The sequence below is a fragment of the Ischnura elegans genome, chromosome 3 (assembly GCF_921293095.1).
Source record: "Ischnura elegans chromosome 3, ioIscEleg1.1, whole genome shotgun sequence".
In the NCBI taxonomy this organism is placed as follows: Eukaryota; Metazoa; Arthropoda; class Insecta; order Odonata; family Coenagrionidae; genus Ischnura; species Ischnura elegans.
In genome coordinates, this window is record NC_060248.1 from 21,417,296 (window position 1) to 21,438,165 (window position 20,870).

Here is a 20,870-nt window from a genome sequence, read left to right on the forward strand (position 1 = left end):
GACCATTGTTTGTGGTTTTTTAGCGTTGCATTCAAACCTTGCCATTAATTATTTCAGTACTTCAAGGTTTAAGTCAAGTAGTCAATATTGATCTTCAATATTATTGTGCTAGCCTGCCATTCTTTTTTTCGCTCGAGAGACGGTAATGAACATTTTCATCGGAGGTGCGATTTCATTTTTTACATTGAGTAGCATGGTGCTAAGTTTTGAATTGATTTAGGTGATAGTGTTTTTTGTTTCACTACAAATATCGTATGTATCCTCTTAAATCATTGTATAAATCTGGATTATTTTAATGTCCTGTGTTATACTTTGTTTCCCATCAAAGATGTGTTTGTGTTTATAAATATTGAGTCCCTCCTTGCTTTTAAATTTCATGTCGTCAAGTCGCGATGAATCCACTTTAACGCTCTTTTTACTCTCTTGCGTTGTAATGAATTTCACTGAATCGTTTTGTTTTATCGAATGAAAATGTCATCCTAAATGTTTTAAAATTAATGCATGCTTAAGAATTAATGCATCTTACTCCCCACCTCGGAGAATATAGAGCGGTTGCGGCCATTGCTATAACTTTGAGTGCTACCGCGTGTGGTGTTAACCGCAGCTGCTAAGTGGTTGAAAGTGGTGTTAAAATCTCAGCTTTATTGGTACCTACTGCTCACCAGGCCTCATGCATACTCCATGACTCTTGCTGCTTCGTCTGCGACTGTTCTCTATTTAATCGGGCATGTAACGTGCTGCTGACCAACTGCTTTACGTCGAGTGATTATTACCATGGTATTACCCTTTATTTTTATGATTTGTGTTCAAACGTCTGTGAATATTACCAACCCGTTCAACCTATCGTGGATGTAGTATTTTTCTGTTCCTTTTCAGTTCATTGTTTTGCAATCATAGGTAAATCTATGTGCCGCAATTGAGATATTTTTGTGATTTTTATTGTGTTTTTAGTACTCTTATTTGCACTTGGTGGTATTTGTGTAATTATGTGACCGTCTGTGGCTGCTTTACTGATTTTAAATGATTGCGGTGACATGATACACATAATCTCCTTCTAAAATATGCGTCATGGTGAGCCAGATACCTAAAATATATCTTAAAAAAAAACATTATATTCGTCATTGTGATGCCAAGTCAAGGGAGTGAAACTAGTGGCAGACATCTGCCGATGTCCTTTTTCGTGGTGCGAGAAGAAATCAAGAATCATAATTACTCTCTCTCTGGGTCAATCTTTTTTCGTGCCGTGTTACCTTGTGGAAAAACTTGTGTCACTTTTTCTCGGATGTAAAAATGAGATCCAAGCAAATGTCAATGAGAGGCTACTCCATAACCTGCGTAAATTCAGACTGATAGCTTAAAGTAAAAAAAAAGTTATGCATATCTTGTATGATGTTGACGCACACTAGACGATGTTGTTTGTAACGACCAAACGCCTTGTGTAATAATTAAACTCAATGGAAATATTGCTATGTCTTATTTTAATAAAGTTATGCATGTTGAAAAAAGAAATGTATCTTTACAGGCCACTAGTTCCATACAAATGTACTTAAGTCTGTCGATTATTTGCAATGATGATTCCGTGATAACCAATACAATATGTTTTCCGACCATTTCCTTCTTCGGGAAGATGATAAACCCGATTCGATGACTATGAAACAATGAAACTGATTCATTTGCGTACCGATGTCTACTCGGTTGTCCCGATTACTTGTTGTCTCCGCTGCTCTCACTCCAGTTAACGGACCCCTTCATTTCTGTACAGGTGCTGAATCGCTCGCTGGACCCGAAGACGTACGAGCCGCAGCAGCCGCTCATCGCCCAGATCCCGGCGGCCGCCGCAGCTGCTGCCGCCGCCGCCGCGGCTGCCGCAGCCGCCGCGTCCTCCGTGCCCCTCCTCCCGCAGCACATCATCACGTCCGGAACGCGGAAGGACTGCGTGCGGCTGCGCGGTCTCCCGTACGAGGCTCAGGTGGAGCACATCCTCGACTTCCTTGGAGATCACGCCAAGAACATTGTCTTCCAAGGGGTACACATGGTTTACAACGCGCAGGTACGTGCGGCCAATTGATCGTGTGGTATTAAATATCTGCTTTCTCTGTTCGGCCAAAGTAAATGGATTTGCCAATCGGCTTAATTTGTAATTTTGCATTTACTTGAACCACTTTAATTAAGCTGAATTGGTTTTAAGTGTCATTTATAAAGTGCATCAAAGAAAAATGTAGGCCTTCACGAATACGTTGAGTGCACGGATTAGTTAGTATATCTGTAAATGGATTTTTCAGCTTTGTGTGAAATCATCCATCATAGGAAATACACAATTTATTACCACAGGTAATGGATCGAAAACATCTTTAGAAGAAATTCGTCGTTATGGATAGGCGTCTGAAGGCTATGAAATACTTAAATCAATAGGTAATTTCCAGATTCCAAATGATAAAATTCGATTGATGACAGCAAACCTTGTCCATCTGCCCTAAAGTCCTTCTTTATGTGAGACTTAGGGCCGGTTTAAGGGGTAAGCAAAGTACGCGGACGCGTAAGGAGCCAAGCGAAAGGCAAGGCGGCGCCCAAGGGCTGGTTTTTAAGCCCTAAAAATATCACATTCAATATATAAGAGCAGCAATGGCGTATCCACGATAGGAACAAGGGGGCCTAAGTGGGGGTCAAAATTCCATAAGTAGTGCGAGTCGGAAAAAATTACCATTCTATCTAGTGTAAATTGGATGCCCAAGGGGGGGATAGCCCCCTTAGCCCCCCTCCCCTTAGATCTCCACTGAGAGCAAGCACGTTATAAATTCGCGATGGTATTCAAGCCTCGAACCTTATTCCTCAAGTATTTGTATTTATTTAAAAATGTATCCGGAGAGAATCCCTACTAGCTCTCAGGTTGTTTTTGAAGGGGGGAGGGGTAGAATGTTGTTTGCTTACATTAGAAAAATGTCTAGAATCGGCCCTGGTGTGAATATTTGCGTATCGTTCGCATCATATGATTTTTTCACGTCGAGTTTACTGATTATATTCTATAATTTACCTGTGAAGAGTAATATTATTCACTTGATCGTAAAATTGCGAGGGGATAAATTCACTCCTTCCTTGCCTTTAATGGCGTCAGCCTCATTTTGCCTATGCTGCGTGCGTGATTGGTGCATCCCTGATCATTCGTACATTGCAGGGTCAACCGTCGGGGGAGGCTTTCATCCAGATGGACTCTGAGCAGTCCGCCTTCCTGGCAGCTCAGCAGAAGCACCACCGCTACATGGGCTTCGGCAAGAAGCAGCGTTATATCGAAGTGTTCCAGTGCTCCGGCGAGGACATGAACCTGGTGCTCACGGGCGGCCTGCCGTCCCCGGCAGCAGCGGCCGCCGCCGCAGCCGCGGCCCACGCGCACCACGCGGCGGCGGCGCACGCCCACCACCACGCGCACCACGCCCAGCACCACCACGCGGCTCACCATCACGCGGCGCACCACAAGGCGGCCGTGGCGGCCGCCGCCCTCCTGTCACCCGGTATGTTGAGCGCCGCCCCCATGCCCCCCGCCCTGGCCCCAGCCGCGGGGCCGCCTTCCGCCCCCACAGGCCCCCCGCCTCATTCGGCCGCCGCCGCGCCGCCCACTCCCTCTCTTCCGCCCCCAGCGCCGCAGTCGCCCGCCTGGCCCGAGCACCCCCACCAGTCCCTGATGATGGCGCAGGCCCTTGCGGCCCAGAACCTCGCCCTGGCGCACCACCAGCAGCAGCAGCAACAGCAACAACAGCAGCAGCAACAGCAGCAGCACGACGGTGGCGCCGCCAGCGGCCCCGCCAGCAACCCCGGAAACAACCTCTGGTTGATGGGTTTGGCCGCTGCGGCGGCCGCTAGCAGCCAGCAGGCGGGCGGGGGCCCCATGGGCGGGTCCCCCACCGCCGCCGCCAAGGCCCCGCCGCACCTGCCCCCTTCGGTCGCGTCCCCTGCGACCCCCACGCAGTTCCCACCCCCTCCGTCGCCCGTAGCCGGCGCCTTAGTGCCCGCCTGGGATCTGAACGGCAACCCCGCCGCCTCCGGCCTACCCCAGTCGCCGGTGGCGGCCGCGCACGTCAAGTCCATCCTGGCGGCAGCGGCAGCCGCGGCGGCCGCGCGATCCCTCCCACCCCCAGCCACCTCCACTGCCTCCATGCTCCCATATTCCCCCATACTGCAGGCGGCGGTGGCGGCCGCCTCCTCAGCCCCCTCCGCGAACCCTTACGGCCCGCACAACCCCATGGGGATGTATGCCCATCAGGCACATGCCGCGAACCCTGGTGCCAATCCCAACAGTCTCTTCCTGCTGAATGTGCCCCCTCGGCTCCCGATCACGTCGACGAGCCCCTCTCAGCTAGGCGGTAGTGCCACTGTCCCACCGCCTCCACAGTATCTCCATCCCCCCATGAAAGCGCACACGGTGACGACTGCCTCTCCTTACGGGAGTACCCCTGGGGCTGGTTTCACCCCTCAGGTGGCTGCAGCAATGGCTGCGGCTCAGCAGCAGATGAGCGCAAAGAGGTCGTGGGAGGAGGCATTCCCAGGGGTGGGCAGTGGGCAAGGGACAGGGGTTTTGGCCAAGAGACCGTGGCAGCAACAGCCACTCACGTCCCAATCTTCCCACCCACATGTGCCTGTTTCAGGGGCTAGTACATTCTCGATGCCTCCCGGATCGGCACTCACGCACCCTGCAGCAGCTGCTGCCATGGCTTTCCAGGCCATGAATTATAGGGCAAGGTTTTATATGTAGGGAGATCGAACTTTCCAATTGTGACATTTTTAATGAGTATATACTTAGTGGTTGCCTTAGCTGGTTTTCCATCCTAAAGATCCTCAGAATTCATGAAGTCTACTTTTTTAAATGGTCATACATTCCTGAATTCTTTATATTATATTTTTGTTGTTGACTGTGGCATTTGCATTGAAAGAGCTTCTGTTATGAGTTTTGACTTAACAGAGGTGTGTGTTAAGCGAAAGATTAATGCAAAAAAATTTCTATTTTTATACAGATTAATCTTATTTGTTATTCGATTGCTTATCTTAGAAGCATTATTAAATATAAGTATGTTATGAATTGAAGGGTTTACTCATTCATATTGATGACTCAAGGACAAATTATTACTAACAATTAGATATACTCCATTAATTTATGCAATAATTAGTCTGAAGTATCATGGCCCAATGCATTTCATAGATAAGTCTCCCACTTAAGTTAGTTGTAGGAGATGAGAGTATTGAATTTATGAGGCTATATATTTTTCAGCAAGCTATTATTTAGGTTAATGTATGTAATAAACATACAAAATATATATAATGTGTATATCCTCGAAAACATTTATTTTATTCAGTGCATATATTTTCATTTACAACTTTGTATTTGTATATGTTTTTAAACATATCCATGTACAAATACAACTATGCTCATATGCATATGCATTGACAAATTCTTTGTTTTCGGGAAAAATGTGGGAAGTTTTATTTTACTCTTTGCTTGAATGTTAGATTGTCTGTTGGCTTAGATGGCTATCGTGGTGCTTGAAGTGGAAATAAGCAGAGTGATTGTATATTATCAACATTCCATTACTGTCATTATTTCATCCAGATGTTATTGTTGTTAAAATAGGGTGTTGATAAGAAAAAAATGTCCTTTATTTTCAAATGTCATTGCTGGCAATGTGGAGAATTTTATTGCAAATATCTGAATCATGATCATGAGCTCCAGATAAATTGTACGAATGAAGTTACTTCATTGTATTTTCTGGGGAAGAAAAAATTCACAGAGAAACTTTTAATAGAAATTTTTGTTTCATCTGGAAAGATTTATATGTACATATATTGAATGCATTGGGATTAGGTTTGACATTTCAAAAATCACAAGTTTCATTACTTTTTAAAATTGTGTATGTGTGTTCACCTCAAAGCAACTCATTTTTGCCCATAATCTTGCTAATCAGTGTTCTCATAATTTCTTTTTTTTGCTTTTTACATGTTTGACAAGGTGACTTTTCCCACTCTTGCACACTATATTGTGCAATCTCTAATTTTACAACTAAATAGTAGTTATGGGACTAGTAAAACTCCTTGAAAACATTTGTTGTGCTGTCCATTGTTACGAGTCAATACTAGGTAGTAGAAAATGCATGCTAAGTGCAGTAGTGTCAAAAGTCTCCTTCTGATTTATTTTCTCAGTTGTATTTTGTAATTTGGGTTACACTCTCCCATTCCTCAACTTGTGTCCACATTCCCCTTCCTCATATCCTGTGGCCTTGACAAAAAATGCCAGTTAATGCCAATATTGGTGCCGGTAGTATTTTAGTCTGTGTAAAACCAAACCCTTGCCTTTTCAAGCTGCAGTGATGGCGAACCTCCTTCCACATCACTCAAACTTTGAACTAACACTCTTCATCTCCTGGGCTTCTCTTGCCTGGACGCCCTGTCTATTCTCAGCTGTCTGCATCTGTGGAAATCATTTTTTCTCAATTTGCTTGGATATATCTTATGGTCGATCATGCTTTGTATCTGGAAGAGCATTGCAGTGATGTAATATATACATACTCGTATTGTAGTAGCGGCAAGGTGGGTTCGCCATCACTTATCCGTCCATTGAATCTCCCACATCACCATGATTTGCTTGTGAGGGTGGGAGGAGGGGGCCAACGCAAAAGAGGCTTGCCCATGTTTGTGTCGAACCTTCCTCGACTCGTGGGGGTACGAGGAAGGCATCGATGGCATAAGTGGACTTAAATGATCCACACTCGTTTGCTTTGTCTTTCTTCCTCTTTATGTTGATATCCAATACAGTTGGATGGCCTTGCATCTTGACCATTTGTTTGGAACATTCCTCGTCATTTTTGCCTCTGTGCCTATTGAATGTAATAAATAATTGGTGGCAACTAAACCATGTTCTCAAGAAAAGGTTGTATTTGCATGTACTTAAAGAGAGACTAAATTTTTATAGGTGATTCTTTATTATCCATTTTTATATAACATTCTTCCAACAGGGACTCATATAAGTGATGTGATGACAATTTTTATGAGATGTTTGCGCATAGCTTGTCATACGAAGTGTGTTAGAAAAACTTGGGTTATCTTTCATGAGTATTCGTGTCTTTTGTTATGGCCTTGACTCTGGACTCAGTTGCCTTTCGTGCCTCCCACTTCGTTAAAAACTGTCAGAAATGCAACTGAAATAGTGCTCACTGTTGATGAAGCATGTAGTGATGATTCCTGATGGAAGTGTGCAGCTGTCTCTTTCGGGGAAAGACATTTGGGTGCCCCGAAATTGTTTTATATATCTATAAATATATTCGGTGATGTTTTCTGTTGACTCACACTCACAGGGTTTATGATGTACTGTTGATTTTTTTTTTTTGTCTTATGCATTTCTGCTTTTCATAGCATACATTTATTATTGATAATTATATTAAAATGATTCATAAAACTGCACTGCCATAGTATGTCAGGCAAAAAATAATAATTTCCTTTGTATCATTTGGTCTTTTAACCATAATGCTTTCCTTTGCACACCTTTGTGCCCATTCCTAACCTGAACCCGTCCGTTAAAAAAAAATTCCTTATAACCAAAACCACTGATATTCCTTTATTTTTGTTTTGTTTTATGAACATTCCAGTAGCTTTGTAATGTAGCCAATTTAATAATAGCTGCATCATTTGCATAAAAGATTATATAAATATTATGGCCCTTGCTTGAGCTAGTAGTAACTTTCTGTTGGGTTTTGTGAGGAATGAAATAACTGCAAAAATGTCATAATGCATATTGTTCTATCACTTGCCACGAATTGCCTGACACAGGTAATCGGTGAGTGGTTGAAACAATAGGTATGTTTTGGAGTGGTTTTGTTGTTCTAGCAAGGGCTAATAGGTAGTGTGATGTATTTTTGTATCATGGGAGGAGAGGGAGAAAGAACAGAAATAAAATTTTTATTTGAAATTTATTCACAGCGGTTTTATGGTTGGGTTCTCTAAATACAAAAATGCGCAATCTCAAGTTTTTTTCCACTCTTTTCCTGAGTCTTCCCAACCCCTGGATGTTTAAGGTAGGCGGAAGGATCTACTCTCACTACTATAGTAGATATTATTAGCATGGTGTGGTATGCTTGGCTAAGCCTTTGTTTCCAATACATTGCAATACTTCTTCTTGTGGGATCTCTCTTTCATTTCCTATATCTGTGGACTCACATTTATAAAAGACAAAAATTTTGGGTTAATTGCATGCTTTTAATGTTTATGTATGTGTGAGTGTGAGCATATTTGGTGTGTGCAGAAAATGTATAGATGGACCTTTGAGTTTTTGTCCTGATTTGTTTTTACATATTGCTACCTAATTGCTTTGAAAAATCTGGGTTTGGGTGAAAAAGACTAAAACAGTATGCTTCTTAAGATATATTCAAATGACTGCTATGATCTCTTTTTGTGATGACAAGTTTAAATCACTTAACTTTGCCAAATTATTAGTTTTTCTTGATAAATAGCTTTATGTATGTATGCAGCATCAGTATCGGGTGTTCCGTAGATTGCCAAGTATTTCGTAAGAGAAATATGGTTTTTTGAAATTACATGATCATTAATGTGGTTGCATTCATGGGGAATATACAGCAAATCTTCTAAAGAAAGAGTATGGCACTTTCTCTTCTGTCAGTATGGATTTTTCTGTGATTAAAAGAAGTTACGTTTATGTCATAAATTCATAGACTTCTTTAATCTACTACTCTTCAATTTATTCCACTGATGTGGATATTTTGAAAGCAATCATATTAATTTGAGTAGATAAAAATTTTCTAAATTTGTGTGTGCGCGCACCTGCTGTGAGTGAATGTGACATTGTCTTCTTCTTTGGTGGTGGTTGGTCTATGGTCTAAGTTTTTTGTATCAGTCTTGAAATCGTTATAAATATTTTTGTATAATTGGTCACATCTCAATGAGAGACCCAGGGTAGTGGCATGTTGAGCGTGGGTGGTTAAGTACAGTGGAACACTGGCTGGTTGTTGTGTCCTTTACTTCCCTGTGCGTGTGGTTCTCCAGGTTTTTAATCTAAGGGGGTGGAAACACAATTGAGGGCTATTGGGAGTACGTTGCATTACTCCCCTGCCCGCTAGTCAGCACACTTGCTTTTTCATTGCCATATATTTTGATGCCTAACAAACTAAGTGTACACACATATACAAGTGAAAAATTACAATTCTGCATTCTTTGTCATGGATGTCTGATATTTCCTGTGAACTATAACTCCCTATTTCTGTTTTGCAGGGCATTTATAGGATATACTTTCCAAAAAGTCATTGTTATAGCTTTCCTTGCGATGCCATGAGTGAAAGATTATATCTTTGTGTGATTTTAGATAAGCTGTGAAGAAAAATGGGTTGTGTTAGTTTCAAAGTGAAATTTAGTTCAGCCCCAGTGTAGGCTTCTTGGTTATTTAGTAACCTGAATTAGGATATTAATATGTTTGGGTAAACCAATATGTAATAGGAAATTACATTGAAGGGTGTCTACCTTTTAGTGATTTCTGGAACATTGCCATTATTCCCCTTTACTTAGCCTACCCGGCTCTTTCACTGCCCATGTGAAATTTAAAGAGTATTTTCTTGAAAGCCCCAGTGCAAGTGGTCGTTTGGCTGTGATGAAAAATTGAGAGTGTGAATGATGAATAATGGGGGCTGTTTTTATTGAAGCAAGCCAATTTGTGATGATAATAACAGGCCACTTAGTCACCCCTATTACTGAAGTTTTAAGTCATCCTAAAAATGTGATGTTTTGATCTTTAAATTTTGCTAACTATTGAAAAATACCAGTGATTTTGGAATTAAGAGAAATTTAAATATGGAATCATTTTTTGAAATCCAGATCTAATTTTTTAAATTGATTACTGCAGTGTCAGGGATTTTAATGGCTATTCATCACAAGTTGGCTCTCACAGCTCATGATTTAATGATTGGAGCAAAGTTTACTCTCACATTATCATTCAAAACTCATTCAAAGGTGCCAATTTTCTGGTTAACATTAACTTGCCGTAATTGGGGATGAGTTTTACGTGTGAAAATAACATTGCTTCCAGTCATTAATGATCTCCATATTTTTTGAATGATATCCTCCCCCGAAGGTGTCATTGGAGAAAGCTGGATGTCATTTTGAAGTAATTGCCTCATAAAAGCTCATCTGGCTATTTAAAGTCTTTTCATGTTGTGCGATTTTGTTTTATCAGTGTGGGAATAATTGATCTTAAATGCATCCAGTTTTCATAAGGGTTATTCATGGGAGTTGCAACTTTATTCTGCAGGGATTTTATTGGTTTTGATGTTCATTCTGTTATACCTTGACTCTCAAAAGAGGTAATGACCACTGTGTTTCATTTTCAGTGTTGTATAATATTTTGAAAAACTAATGCCCACAAAGTTGCATCCTCATGTTTACTTTTTTGCGATATTACTTTTGTCTGAGGCTGAGTGTGTGTTCTTTTGTGTGAGAAGGCCTCCTGACTCTGTTCCTTCTTTCAAGGTGGGTCCATGCTGCCTCCGCCTCCTCCCCCTCCACCGCCTCCATTTGCTGCCTACCCATTTGGACAGCCATCGCAGATACTCACAAGCTCTGGTGCTGGGACCTCAGGGCCTGGGGGCCCCCTGACTCCCAGGGGTGGAGGACCTCCCCCACCCTCTCCAGGGGCAGCAGCTACTGCCGCTGCCCTTGCTGCTGCAGCAGCCGCTGCTGCCGGGCCCTATAGTTACCACCCAATCATTTACTGGCCGTATCCATCGCCTCCTGTGAGCCCCACGTCTTATTACGCCGGTCCCACTGGATTGCCCCCTCATCCTGCACATGGTGGGGCTCCCACTCTCGTGAGTATAACACGGAATAACTTGAAAGTTTAACATTCATTGGGCCAAAATAGCATCACTAACCTGAAAAAAAATTATTAGAGGAAATGAAAGGCAGAAAATTATCCTTAACAGGGAGTATACAAACATTGATGGTTACTCCTTAAACTGGGAACTTACTCTGAGTTGATCTTGTGATCCAGTGATGAGTAAAGTTTCAGTTGAATGGATGTTTTTCTACACAAATGCGATAAAATCTGAATATCATAATGTTTGAAGGTGGCTTTATTAAAAAGATCATTTTCATTAATAATCTTTCCACCTTGTTACCATCACAAATATACCTCCATCAATTGGAAATCAATGTATGGTATCAATCAGGGGCGGATCCAGGATTTCTTTCTGGGAGGGGCACAAGCAAGGCAGTATCCAGGATTTTGTTCAGGGGGGGGCACAAGGATACCTCGTCATACAAAACGAACGAAATGATAATGGGACCGTAATAAAAATATAGCATATTTGTAAGGGTCTGGGGGGGGCACGTGCCCCCGTGCCCCCCCCCTGGATCCGCCTATGGTATCAATGACTTTTTGGCTTAATTAATTCCAAAGGACAATCTGAAGCAATAGTTTAACTCTGTTGTCAGATCCTAAATTACAAGCGTGTGTGTCATATGAAAATCTTAGTAAGTCGTTTTAGATGATTCTTGTATAAAAAAGGTGATCACGCTTTTGAAATGTCACTTAAGCCCTCATCGTCAAGTCCTTCACCAAGGAATTTTTGAATATTTTCTTTCCTCAAGGGTGATCCTCTGACCAAGAAAGCCGTTTCCTTGAGGATACATCCAGTTTGGGGTGGGATCACTATGAGCTCTCTCCAAGACAATGATAGGAGTGTGGCATTATAAAGTCAAGGCTGCTTTGCAGAGCATTTATGAATGGTGCCTAGGTCCATGCCCTAGTAGTTCATTTTTTTATCTGGGACTGTACATGGTGGCCATTCCTCTGTAGAACATGGGAAGCATAGGCGGATCTAGGGGGGGGGGGGGGGCACGTGCCCCCCCCCCCCCCAGACCCTTAAAAATATGCAAGATTTTTAATGCGGTCCCATTATTATTGCGTTCATTTTGTATTTCGAGGTATCCTTGTGCCCCCCAGAACAAAATCCTGGATACGGTCTTGCTTGTGCCCCCCCCCCTAGAAAGAAATCCTGAATCCGCCCCTGATGGGAGGTCAGCATTTTTTTATGCGTGGATACTCATAAATGACTCAAAAATCTGGATATTTGCTGGGTACATGTTTCAAATAGTGATATTCCCTATCATCTTAAGTTTGTGAATATCTTTTATATTTTAACATCCCATTCCCAATATGTCACTCAGATGGTGCTCTATAATTGCTGCAGTTATTTATTTTATGGTAAATTTACCTCATTTAAGATTAAAATATATGTACCTGCACTTTATCACCCATGTGTCTCCTGTAAAGATGAATCCATGGTGAAGTACATATTCTCAAGTAGAGTGCAACATTGCATAAATAGTGTTTGAAAAGTCAGAGAAGTTAGCTTGATATTTGAGTGGTCATTCATTTTATCGTCTACATTCATCTTATTGTCTAGATTTATTTGGTATTCCAGTTCTATTGAGAGAGTGCTGATTGTTCTAAAATTTTGTTTACTTACCATTACATTATCTGTGTATTAGTCCTGTACAAGTCTCACTTATGTATTCTCTATTCACCCCTATTTCTCCTACTGTCTTTTCTCCTCCCTTCTAACCCTCTGATATTTCTGTTTGCTTTTGCAGGCTGTAATTGTGCCTAAGTTGCTACCATCATTAAAGATTTTTATGTTCTTCAGCACTCACGTGTTAGGTTTTTATGTGTAAGAAACTGAAATAGCATAGAACAGCTATTATATTAACTGTGTTGGCACAGAAGACTCTGAGAAAGCATGTCATTGAAATCAAGATCAAAGCTATGAGTAAAGATCATCCTCTATTACTACCATTCTTTTCATCTTTGCCAGCCATAGCCATGTATCATTTGTGTTGCACTGTAATGTAGAGAAATGAAAAAAAAATCATTAATAATTAAAATCCTTCAAAATTTTCTGTTCAGAAGTCATCCTTACTGAACCATATTTTTTGTTGTTTTCAAATTATAATTACTAGCTCTATGAAATTGATGAAAAAATTGGTATTGAAAATGCATATTGCATGATGATTTATTGGGGGAATGATTTTGCTTATTCGAATGTTTTCCTTGTTCCCCTAATAGTGCATCCTGGAGTATCCTTAAGGGATGCTAATCAGGAGACCTTGTTGAGGGAATGTACCTCTGCCTGGCAGATGACTCAGGAGTGTGTGTAAGGAGGCTTGGAGGTTGGTGGTAGCGTAGCAGCTGGTCAAGGAGACTGTGTTTCTATGAATATGTAAGAACTACAGGCTGCTGACAATAGATTCCTGGAAACGAAGGAAAGCACTGGAAAGGCTTTGGTAGCCATTATGTTGAGCTATTCATAGTCTGAAAGACTAAATGTCATGAGTTTATGTCATGACAATGGCTGTAGGGAATTGTGAAGTTTGGGCCTGCAGTGCAGTTTCCCTGCTTGGAAAATTGCGATACAGTGCTAAATGAGAAAGTTCCCTCAGCAGCCTCAAGACTTTGGAACTTATTTGCCATTGTAAATTGGTCATAAATTTGATGCTTTTTGCTTGCCAGTGAACGTCTGTTTGTATTCTACTAATGAATGTGTTAGTGAAAGAGCATTGATTTGGTGGCAAGTGTGAAGATGATAATCATTTCATATGCATATTCTCAGTGGAATTATTGCCATGTGAAGCAAACCCCTAAAGCACTGAGTAAATTGTATAATGCATAATAAGCAACACTCCAGTTTTTTATGGAAGTGAATTTTGTTTTCCTTAGGAAGTGTTTTCCTAATAATTAAAGAGATCGAAGTCACTATTCATTCCCCATTATTGTGTTCAGCTGAAAATGCTTTGAAATTTCTATCTCTTAAGGACTTTTATGAGTAGTTTTTGAGGATATCAAATTGCCTTACTAGGCATTGATACTTCTGTTTGAAAATTGCAGGAAAAAGTTTATTAATTGATAAATTCCTGAACGCATGATCTTTAAATTTTTACATATCATCGTCTTGGTGTGAGATGCCATTTTGTGCAAAGCTTGAGCACATTTGTGCTGATGAATTAATGGTTGTGTTTTATCATGTAGTGGACTTAAATGTCCACTGTTAAATATATTATTTCCTTATAAAGTTTATTCAAACAGTTTTTGTTAGCCAATTTAACTTATAAATTTATATTATTTGTAATGTAGTTTGTAATGATTGATAGAAGCAGCAAATATCACATTGTCTTCCATATGTGATGTGTTAAAGTGCTGATACAGCTCTTAATTGATCATTATAGTTATAATTTTATGTAAGTTATATCAAATGAATATTGTTTCCATCATCTACTGAAATTTATATTAGCTCCAAAAATGTTTTCGTTTAAGTTTAAAATACCAAAACAACTGAATTATTCTAATCCTTTCATGCATGTTTGTGTATCAATTTGGTTTCACCAGAGCATGCAATTCTGTACAAAATATTAAGTTTAGCATTCCATGCATGTTTTTAATCCATAAATTTTATCCTGCCTTTGACTGAATCACTAGATCCATTTAATACACAAGAATGTGGATTCATGACAAAACCCAATGCATTCTAGCGTGCCTTCAAGTTACTATTTTGTAATTTTGATAATTTAAACATTAGATTAGAAATAATGGTACGTATTATAGTTAAGTTGAATAAATCATTGCTGTGTGTGTTCCTATGTGTGACAATAGAGGAGAAATAGTCAACTATCCTCAGTGAGAATCTAGATGCATGAACGTGTGTATAGCTTGCTTTAGAGTCATTCCAGCACTGTCATGTCTTGAATGGATATCCACATCTAATAAGCATGTGAAATATTCCAGTTTGCTCAAAACCAGTAAAAGATAATATGCAAACCAAAAAGATTTATTATTGCCAAATTTATTGGATTAGGTTTAAATTTGTTTCTGTCATTAAAATAGCATTTTGTTCTGTTATTTTCCTTCTGAACCTAATGGAGATTTGAATGTTTTTAGTCATTGAAGTGCTGGAATTGAAGCCATTAAGTCTCAGTGGTGGATATCTTGCCATCTTATAAAACATTTTTATTTAACATTTGGTTTTCCTTAAAAAAATGAATTTCAGCTGTTTGTGATGCTTTTCCTGATTAGCATTATGATGATTATTATAGTATCATTTTTTTATTATTTTACGAGAAGTCTTGACAGCTACTACATTTTTATATAGTGACTATTAGTACTCTCATTCAAATCATCTTTTTTCTGACCAAAAATTATCTGTAAATATAAGTGTTTTTTGTTTCTGTTAAGTGATGTACTGTGTATACCCTAGTCTTTTTTTCACTTAACTAAAATGCCAGCAATGCATGTGGTATGGAAGTATTGGGCTTCAGTGATAATGCCCTGAAGCAAAAATATGTGATTTCTATATAAAAAGAATAGGAAAAGTGCCTCCTTTAGGTGCCTTGCTAAGAATACTCTTCCATTGACAGTGCCCAATACGTAAAGTGTGACATAGCTTACTTTGAGGACCATGGTGCATTGCTTTATTTTTAATGCTGTGATATATAAGTGAGAGATTGACACTGAAAAGCGTGACTTTAGTTTTTATTTCAGAAGGTCATTGAATATTTGAAGGCTGGGAATATCCTCTTGTGGTTGGTTGGCTTTTCTTTTGGGCTGCATGATATAGGAGTTACTTCGGGATATCAGAATCACAACAAATTTATTTGTTTGCGATTTTCATGAAAGGGCTGGTGTCAAAGCTAGGGTATATTGATAAACATCCCTTTATTCTTATTTCCTTTGTCATGCCTTAACAGCATTGATGTCTTTCGGGATCTTCATTAGCATTGGGTCTTCTACTCTTCCTATTAGAATAATTTTTTGGGCATTAACACTCTTCCTCAGTACACATTATTTTGCCAAAATGGCTAATTATCTTTGGTCTTGGTGACTAGGTTTCAGTCTTTTGTTCTTGAATTCCTTCTATTCTTAATTTTAGTGACTTCTTTCAGCCTTCACTTTTAAACTTACTATCTGCATGGAAACAGAGACTATAAAGCATTCCATTTTCATTGAGCAATGTAACATTAGAATTATAAATTAATAATAAATGCTGTTGAGGTGTTCAACGCCTTGAAGAATATAAATGCTGTGACTTTGTTAGAGTTTGTGTTATTTTGAATTTATAATTAAATGCTGAATAGTTGTTACACAATATTTCTAGTGAACTTTAAATTTCAACGATATAATTTTTTGATCTTTGCATTGAAGTGTAGAATAGTATGTTTTTAAAGCACTGTATTCAGTTTTAGTACTCGCTTCTTTTTTAACTGAGCATTCAATGTGAATAGTTAAGAACTGATAGTATACAAGCATATTTTGTCATTGAGTGTTGAGACCCTATTAGTTTGATCTATTTAGTGGTGAAATACCTTTTTAATGAAATGCCATTCATGGTTCTCTTAACTTCTAGGTCTCGCACTCATAATGGCACCAAGAGTGCAATAGTTTATTATAAAATGTGTATTCATAATAAACATATGTATTTAAAAGAAATATTTTTAAGATTAGTCTTGTATTAATCATACATGTATGTTGCCCTTTTGGCAGTAAGGATGAATTTGATGATTTTAATGTGAATTTATCTGTGAAGAATTCATGTTCCAGAAATATGTTGATGATACTAATTATGAACAAAATCATTATTAATTGACTACTAAGTTACTGATTGTCAATGGCAGTAGGTGCTTATTTGTGGTCCATTTTGTATTGTTATTGTTATCCTTTAGACCACAATATATGACAGACCTATTAGTTTAAAATATGAAGAATCCAAAGGAGTTCTTTTTATTTGAAAGAGAACTAATTCATAAAAATTAGATCATTTCTTGAACATTATTAAAATATTTCCAGCTTTCTATCACCTACATAAACACCTCTAATATTGAGTTTTACTGCTCCAAGTGAGGGTTGTGTCAAACTATGCTTGACTTGGAAAGTAGAATCTCTTCCAAGTTTTCTAAGTCATACTCAATACATTGTCCACATCCAGTGCAATAAGAGGCTGGAAATTAGGATTTAAATATTGTTAACGTCATGTATTTAAATTGTGTGAACCAATTAATAAAGCATGAAATGAATGCCTATCTACTTATTGTGATTTTTATCCTTTGTCTTACCTTATAGCTCAGTAAGGGTTTATCTTACTTTCCTATTCAAAACAAAACATGGGCTCTTTAAAGTCTCAAGAAGGCACTCGTAATTAGCTTGAGAAGTTTTGAGAAGTTGTTTCAAATGTAAATTTTGAAGCTTCAATTTCTTCATACTTTGTCTTAATTCTGTCATCTTTTTTTAAGATAGCAATAAAATGTTAGTAGTTTATGAACCATAAATCATGTTGTAATTTATAATTAATTTTTTAATTAATTATAAATTACAACATGATTTACAACATTAATTGGAAGAATCATCCAAATAAATTAATTTCTATAGCAATTTCCAAGAAGTATTTTTGCAGTATAGCAGTAAAAATAATAGATTAAAATAAATTTATCATGGAAAATTTGTCAATTGTACATGAAGGTAGGCAAATAAATATTTGTAAAGTTGTCAGATAAAAAAAGTGTTTCTCTTGAAGAAAACAGTGCAGTCGACAAATAGTAATAATTAGGGTAATAATATCTTAATTTTTTTCATTAGTAATTCAATACTAGTGATACCAAGTGATACATTAAATGCTTTCTGTTCCAAATTGAATTATAGAGCTTGAATATTTAATTTTACCTCAAGCATCAGAATTGAATATTGATTGAAATACATATATGTTTTATGAAATATAAAAATACATTTGATATAAATATTTTCCCATTTTTATAGCTATTGAATTATTCCATTCCTTACCTCCTTACATTTAGATATGTATATTGATAGAGTATGACAACTCAATTGCCTGTTCTACTGAAATAAATTGTAATAATGTATGTCGGAACATTTATACTGTACTGCTAACCTTGCATAGTATATTTGGCTGGAATCATTTAAACTTGCCATTTCATTGGAATAAAGGTTAGCGTAAATATTGTCAAAATGTCATCAATTAATGAATGTAGATTTTGGCAAAGCTGGTAGTACCAATTATTGTCAAAAATCGTTTAAAAGCTACATATTTGCGGCAACATTTTAATTTTTCCTCGATTATCAATATCATAAATATTTCATTATTCAAGTTGCCAACCAGTATTCCAGGTTTGGATTTATTTTTATTTCAGATTATTAATGCTAGTGAAGGTAGAGGAGAGGACTGAAAGCATTGGAACATTTATACCAATCCACATTCTGACTCAAATTTCCTTCCTCGGTACAGTACTATATCTGTATCTCAATACTGTCGCTTTCTATTCTGTCTTTGAAACTCATCATTATCTTCTTTCTTCTCAATGAACCCAACCATCTTTACCTATCATGGTTTTCATGGTGTCCTTGTTTCTGCTTCATACAGCCTACCCTCCACATAAGGCTCGCCAATACATATATTTTCCCTTGCCATATTAAAAAATGATGGTCTCTTCCACATTCCACTACTTCTTCCCTTACCAATGTTATTCATTATCTCCTCAATGCTGTGGCTTTTTTCTTCTAACATATTGCCAAAATAATAAAATTGTTCCACCTTCTAAAATGAGTTTGCTCTCCAATCTTATTTTGTTGTCGATTGTAATAGTTTGAAATTTACAGAGACCTGTATATTTTCTTTCATTGATTCATCTATTACTTCTGGAACTGTTGGTGATAAAAAGTCAAAGACTACCCCTCTCACAGATAACTTCATGCCAAGTGTGTCTCCACCATCTCCACTACTTCTTGGTCCTGCGCTTGGGCCACTCGTGGTTCATTGCTCTTTACACTTGTGTTAGCAATTACTATCCTCAATGAAAGTTTCTCTCTGAATGGGAAAATGAGCCAGATCTCTAATGGCGTCACAAAAATTCATAAAAAGTGGACAGCAACTTCTTGTGTTCTAATTTTTACTTTAATGAGCAATGGCTGAGTAGGGCAGATTTCGGGACTGAATGAATGACCATTTTACAATTTCATATGAAATGCTACCATTGTACTTTAATTTTGAGGTAAGATGGAAACAGTTTGTTTCAATGCAAGATCTGGAGTAAGACTTTTTAATTGTTATTGTTAAAATTTTAATTTGGAGTTTTCAATACCTCGAGTATTTTTTGGTCTTTGTTTCTAAAAATTGTGCTAATAGGTACTCCATTATAGGTATTTCTAAATAAACTATCACAATGTGCCTTATTCAAATGGCAAGAAAACCCAAACAAAATTTCAACTCTTTTACCAATCATTATGGTTTAGATTATTTTTTCAGTGTTTGGAATCCATGTTTGGTGTCGCTTATAAGTGATAAGTAATTACTGGTTCCAAAAATTAAAGAGGAACTTAAAGATAAGAACTGAAGAGCATAAAAACGTGGAGGTTCAAGGGATCAGCTTACCTCATTCTCCTTTTTCTCATAGAGGGAGAGAAATTTGTGACATAGTTTGTTTATTATCTTCTCCTTTTCAATTATCTCTCTTCTGAGGTCAATTATTTCTTTTTGTAGTTGGATAATATTTTCTTTGTAAGCAAATAATTTCCTTCCTTTGTTTCTAATCGTGTCCCTAGTTTCCTGAAAATAATCCCTTATTATGGTGAATATAAATGTTTATCCAGATACATAATAAGTATGTGCTGATACTTTAAATTCCATTATTACCTGGATAATTTGCTGTAGTTTAATAACACCATCAATAAAATTAGGAGGAACAGGTTTTGTCACATTTTTCACACTTGAATGTTGTGATGTTTGCAAATCTAAAGCAAAGGGATGTGCCATCGAGTTTGCATACACATACTCCTTCCGCCTGAAGAGAATATCTGAAAGGAAATTGCATTTTGCCTTCAAAACCTCCTTTGTGTGGAATATGCTTTTAGCATTACCGAATTCATTAATTTATATAAGCATGCATATAGGGGATGGACCCTCTATAGACTATAGTCAATATCAACTATTAATGCCACATTTTTGTATGAAAAGAAGGAAAACTAACATTTAGGTGCTATTTGAAAAGGTGGTGCTTATGTCTGGATCATTCAGTACCTACTAAACAGATTCTTAGTATTAAATCGTATAAAATAATGACAGTACTTCCATAACCAAGGAATGATATTATTATAATTATTATTTTAAATAGGCAGTTTTTCTCTTACTTTGAGTATCTTGAACTCTTTTCCGGGCCTGTAGAATATCATTTGTCAGTTTATTTTTTTCTTGACACGAAAATGAGTATTCATGTAGAACTGAATTAAAGTAACTCCATGATTCTTCAATGCTTAATTCTAATTCCATTGTTTTGTTTTGCAATGCTTTAACTTCTTTTTCATAGAAGTAACTGAGAAAAATTGAGTCTGACTCACTTGTTGGTTTTTTGAACATTTCTGAGTCATCTTGATTGTTGTTGAAGTGATGCTCCATTTTTGTTAATAGCAAAATGAAGAGGATTAAGACCAATACTATATCAAATCAGCCATTGCTGCTGATGAAACTGGTGGCTAAATAGTATGTTTGGACAATGCTTTGGTACATAAAACCAAAAAACTGTATATAGTTTCTTGCAGTTGCTAGGATGCAATTATTTTACTAAAGAATTATTTATTTATTAAGATATGGATATATATTTTTCTGTCATGCCGACAAGTGGCATAATTCACTCTGTAACTATATCATTTTCACCATAGTAAATTTGAATGAGAGAGGAAAACTAGAAAAATGCTTGTTAGCCTGCCCAAAATATCTACTCACATGTGTAAACATGCCAATGCAAATAATTTAAATGTGCAAAAATTCTGGATATGTATT

At 38.0% G+C, this 20,870-nt stretch overlaps 2 protein-coding genes across 4 annotated transcripts in view; one reads left to right on the top strand and one right to left on the bottom strand.

Moving 5' to 3' along the window:
* The window catches only part of LOC124155544 (RNA-binding protein fusilli), a 304,754-nt gene extending 287,654 nt beyond the window's left edge, over positions 1-17,100 (top strand). The window contains exons 9-12 of one of the 2 annotated variants that reach the window (XM_046529455.1): positions 1,763-2,050; positions 3,173-3,506; positions 10,510-10,847; positions 13,106-17,100. In XM_046529455.1, coding sequence (XP_046385411.1) covers positions 1,763-2,050; positions 3,173-3,506; positions 10,510-10,847; positions 13,106-13,126 — 981 coding nt within the window. In that variant the 3' untranslated portion in view covers positions 13,127-17,100. Of the gene's footprint in view, positions 1-1,762; positions 2,051-3,172; positions 3,507-3,632; positions 7,950-10,509; positions 10,848-13,105 lie in introns of those variants that run through there. The other variant, XM_046529454.1, reaches the window with a different exon arrangement.
* On the bottom strand, positions 10,828-20,639 carry LOC124155545. 2 transcript variants are annotated; one of them, XM_046529457.1, is made up of 4 exons: positions 20,222-20,639; positions 19,728-19,888; positions 19,467-19,640; positions 10,828-10,910 (listed from the first exon to the last, which is right to left on the bottom strand). In XM_046529457.1, exons 1-4 carry the CDS (start codon positions 20,484-20,486, stop codon positions 10,884-10,886), a joined length of 627 nt encoding a protein of 208 aa, XP_046385413.1. In that variant the 5' UTR covers positions 20,487-20,639; the 3' UTR covers positions 10,828-10,883. The 2 variants fall into 2 exon arrangements, with proteins under 2 accessions (XP_046385413.1, XP_046385412.1); XM_046529456.1 differs by lacking the exon at positions 10,828-10,910 and adding an exon at positions 13,550-17,305 and having other exon boundaries at positions 20,222-20,638.
* Between the last annotated feature and the right edge of the window lie 231 nt (positions 20,640-20,870).

Excerpts from the sequence above, each read along its gene's own strand:
- LOC124155545 (XM_046529456.1), bottom strand. The coding sequence starts at position 20,486 with ATGGAGCATCACTTCAACAACAATCAAGATGACTCAGAAATGTTCAAA. Across the intron at positions 19,641-19,727 it reads AACTACAGCAAATTATCCAG|GAAACTAGGGACACGATTAG; the intron begins GTAATAATGGAA and ends GATTATTTTCAG. Across the intron at positions 17,306-19,466 it reads ATGAGAAAAAGGAGAATGAG|ATGACAGAATTAAGACAAAG; the intron begins GTAAGCTGATCC and ends TCTTAAAAAAAG.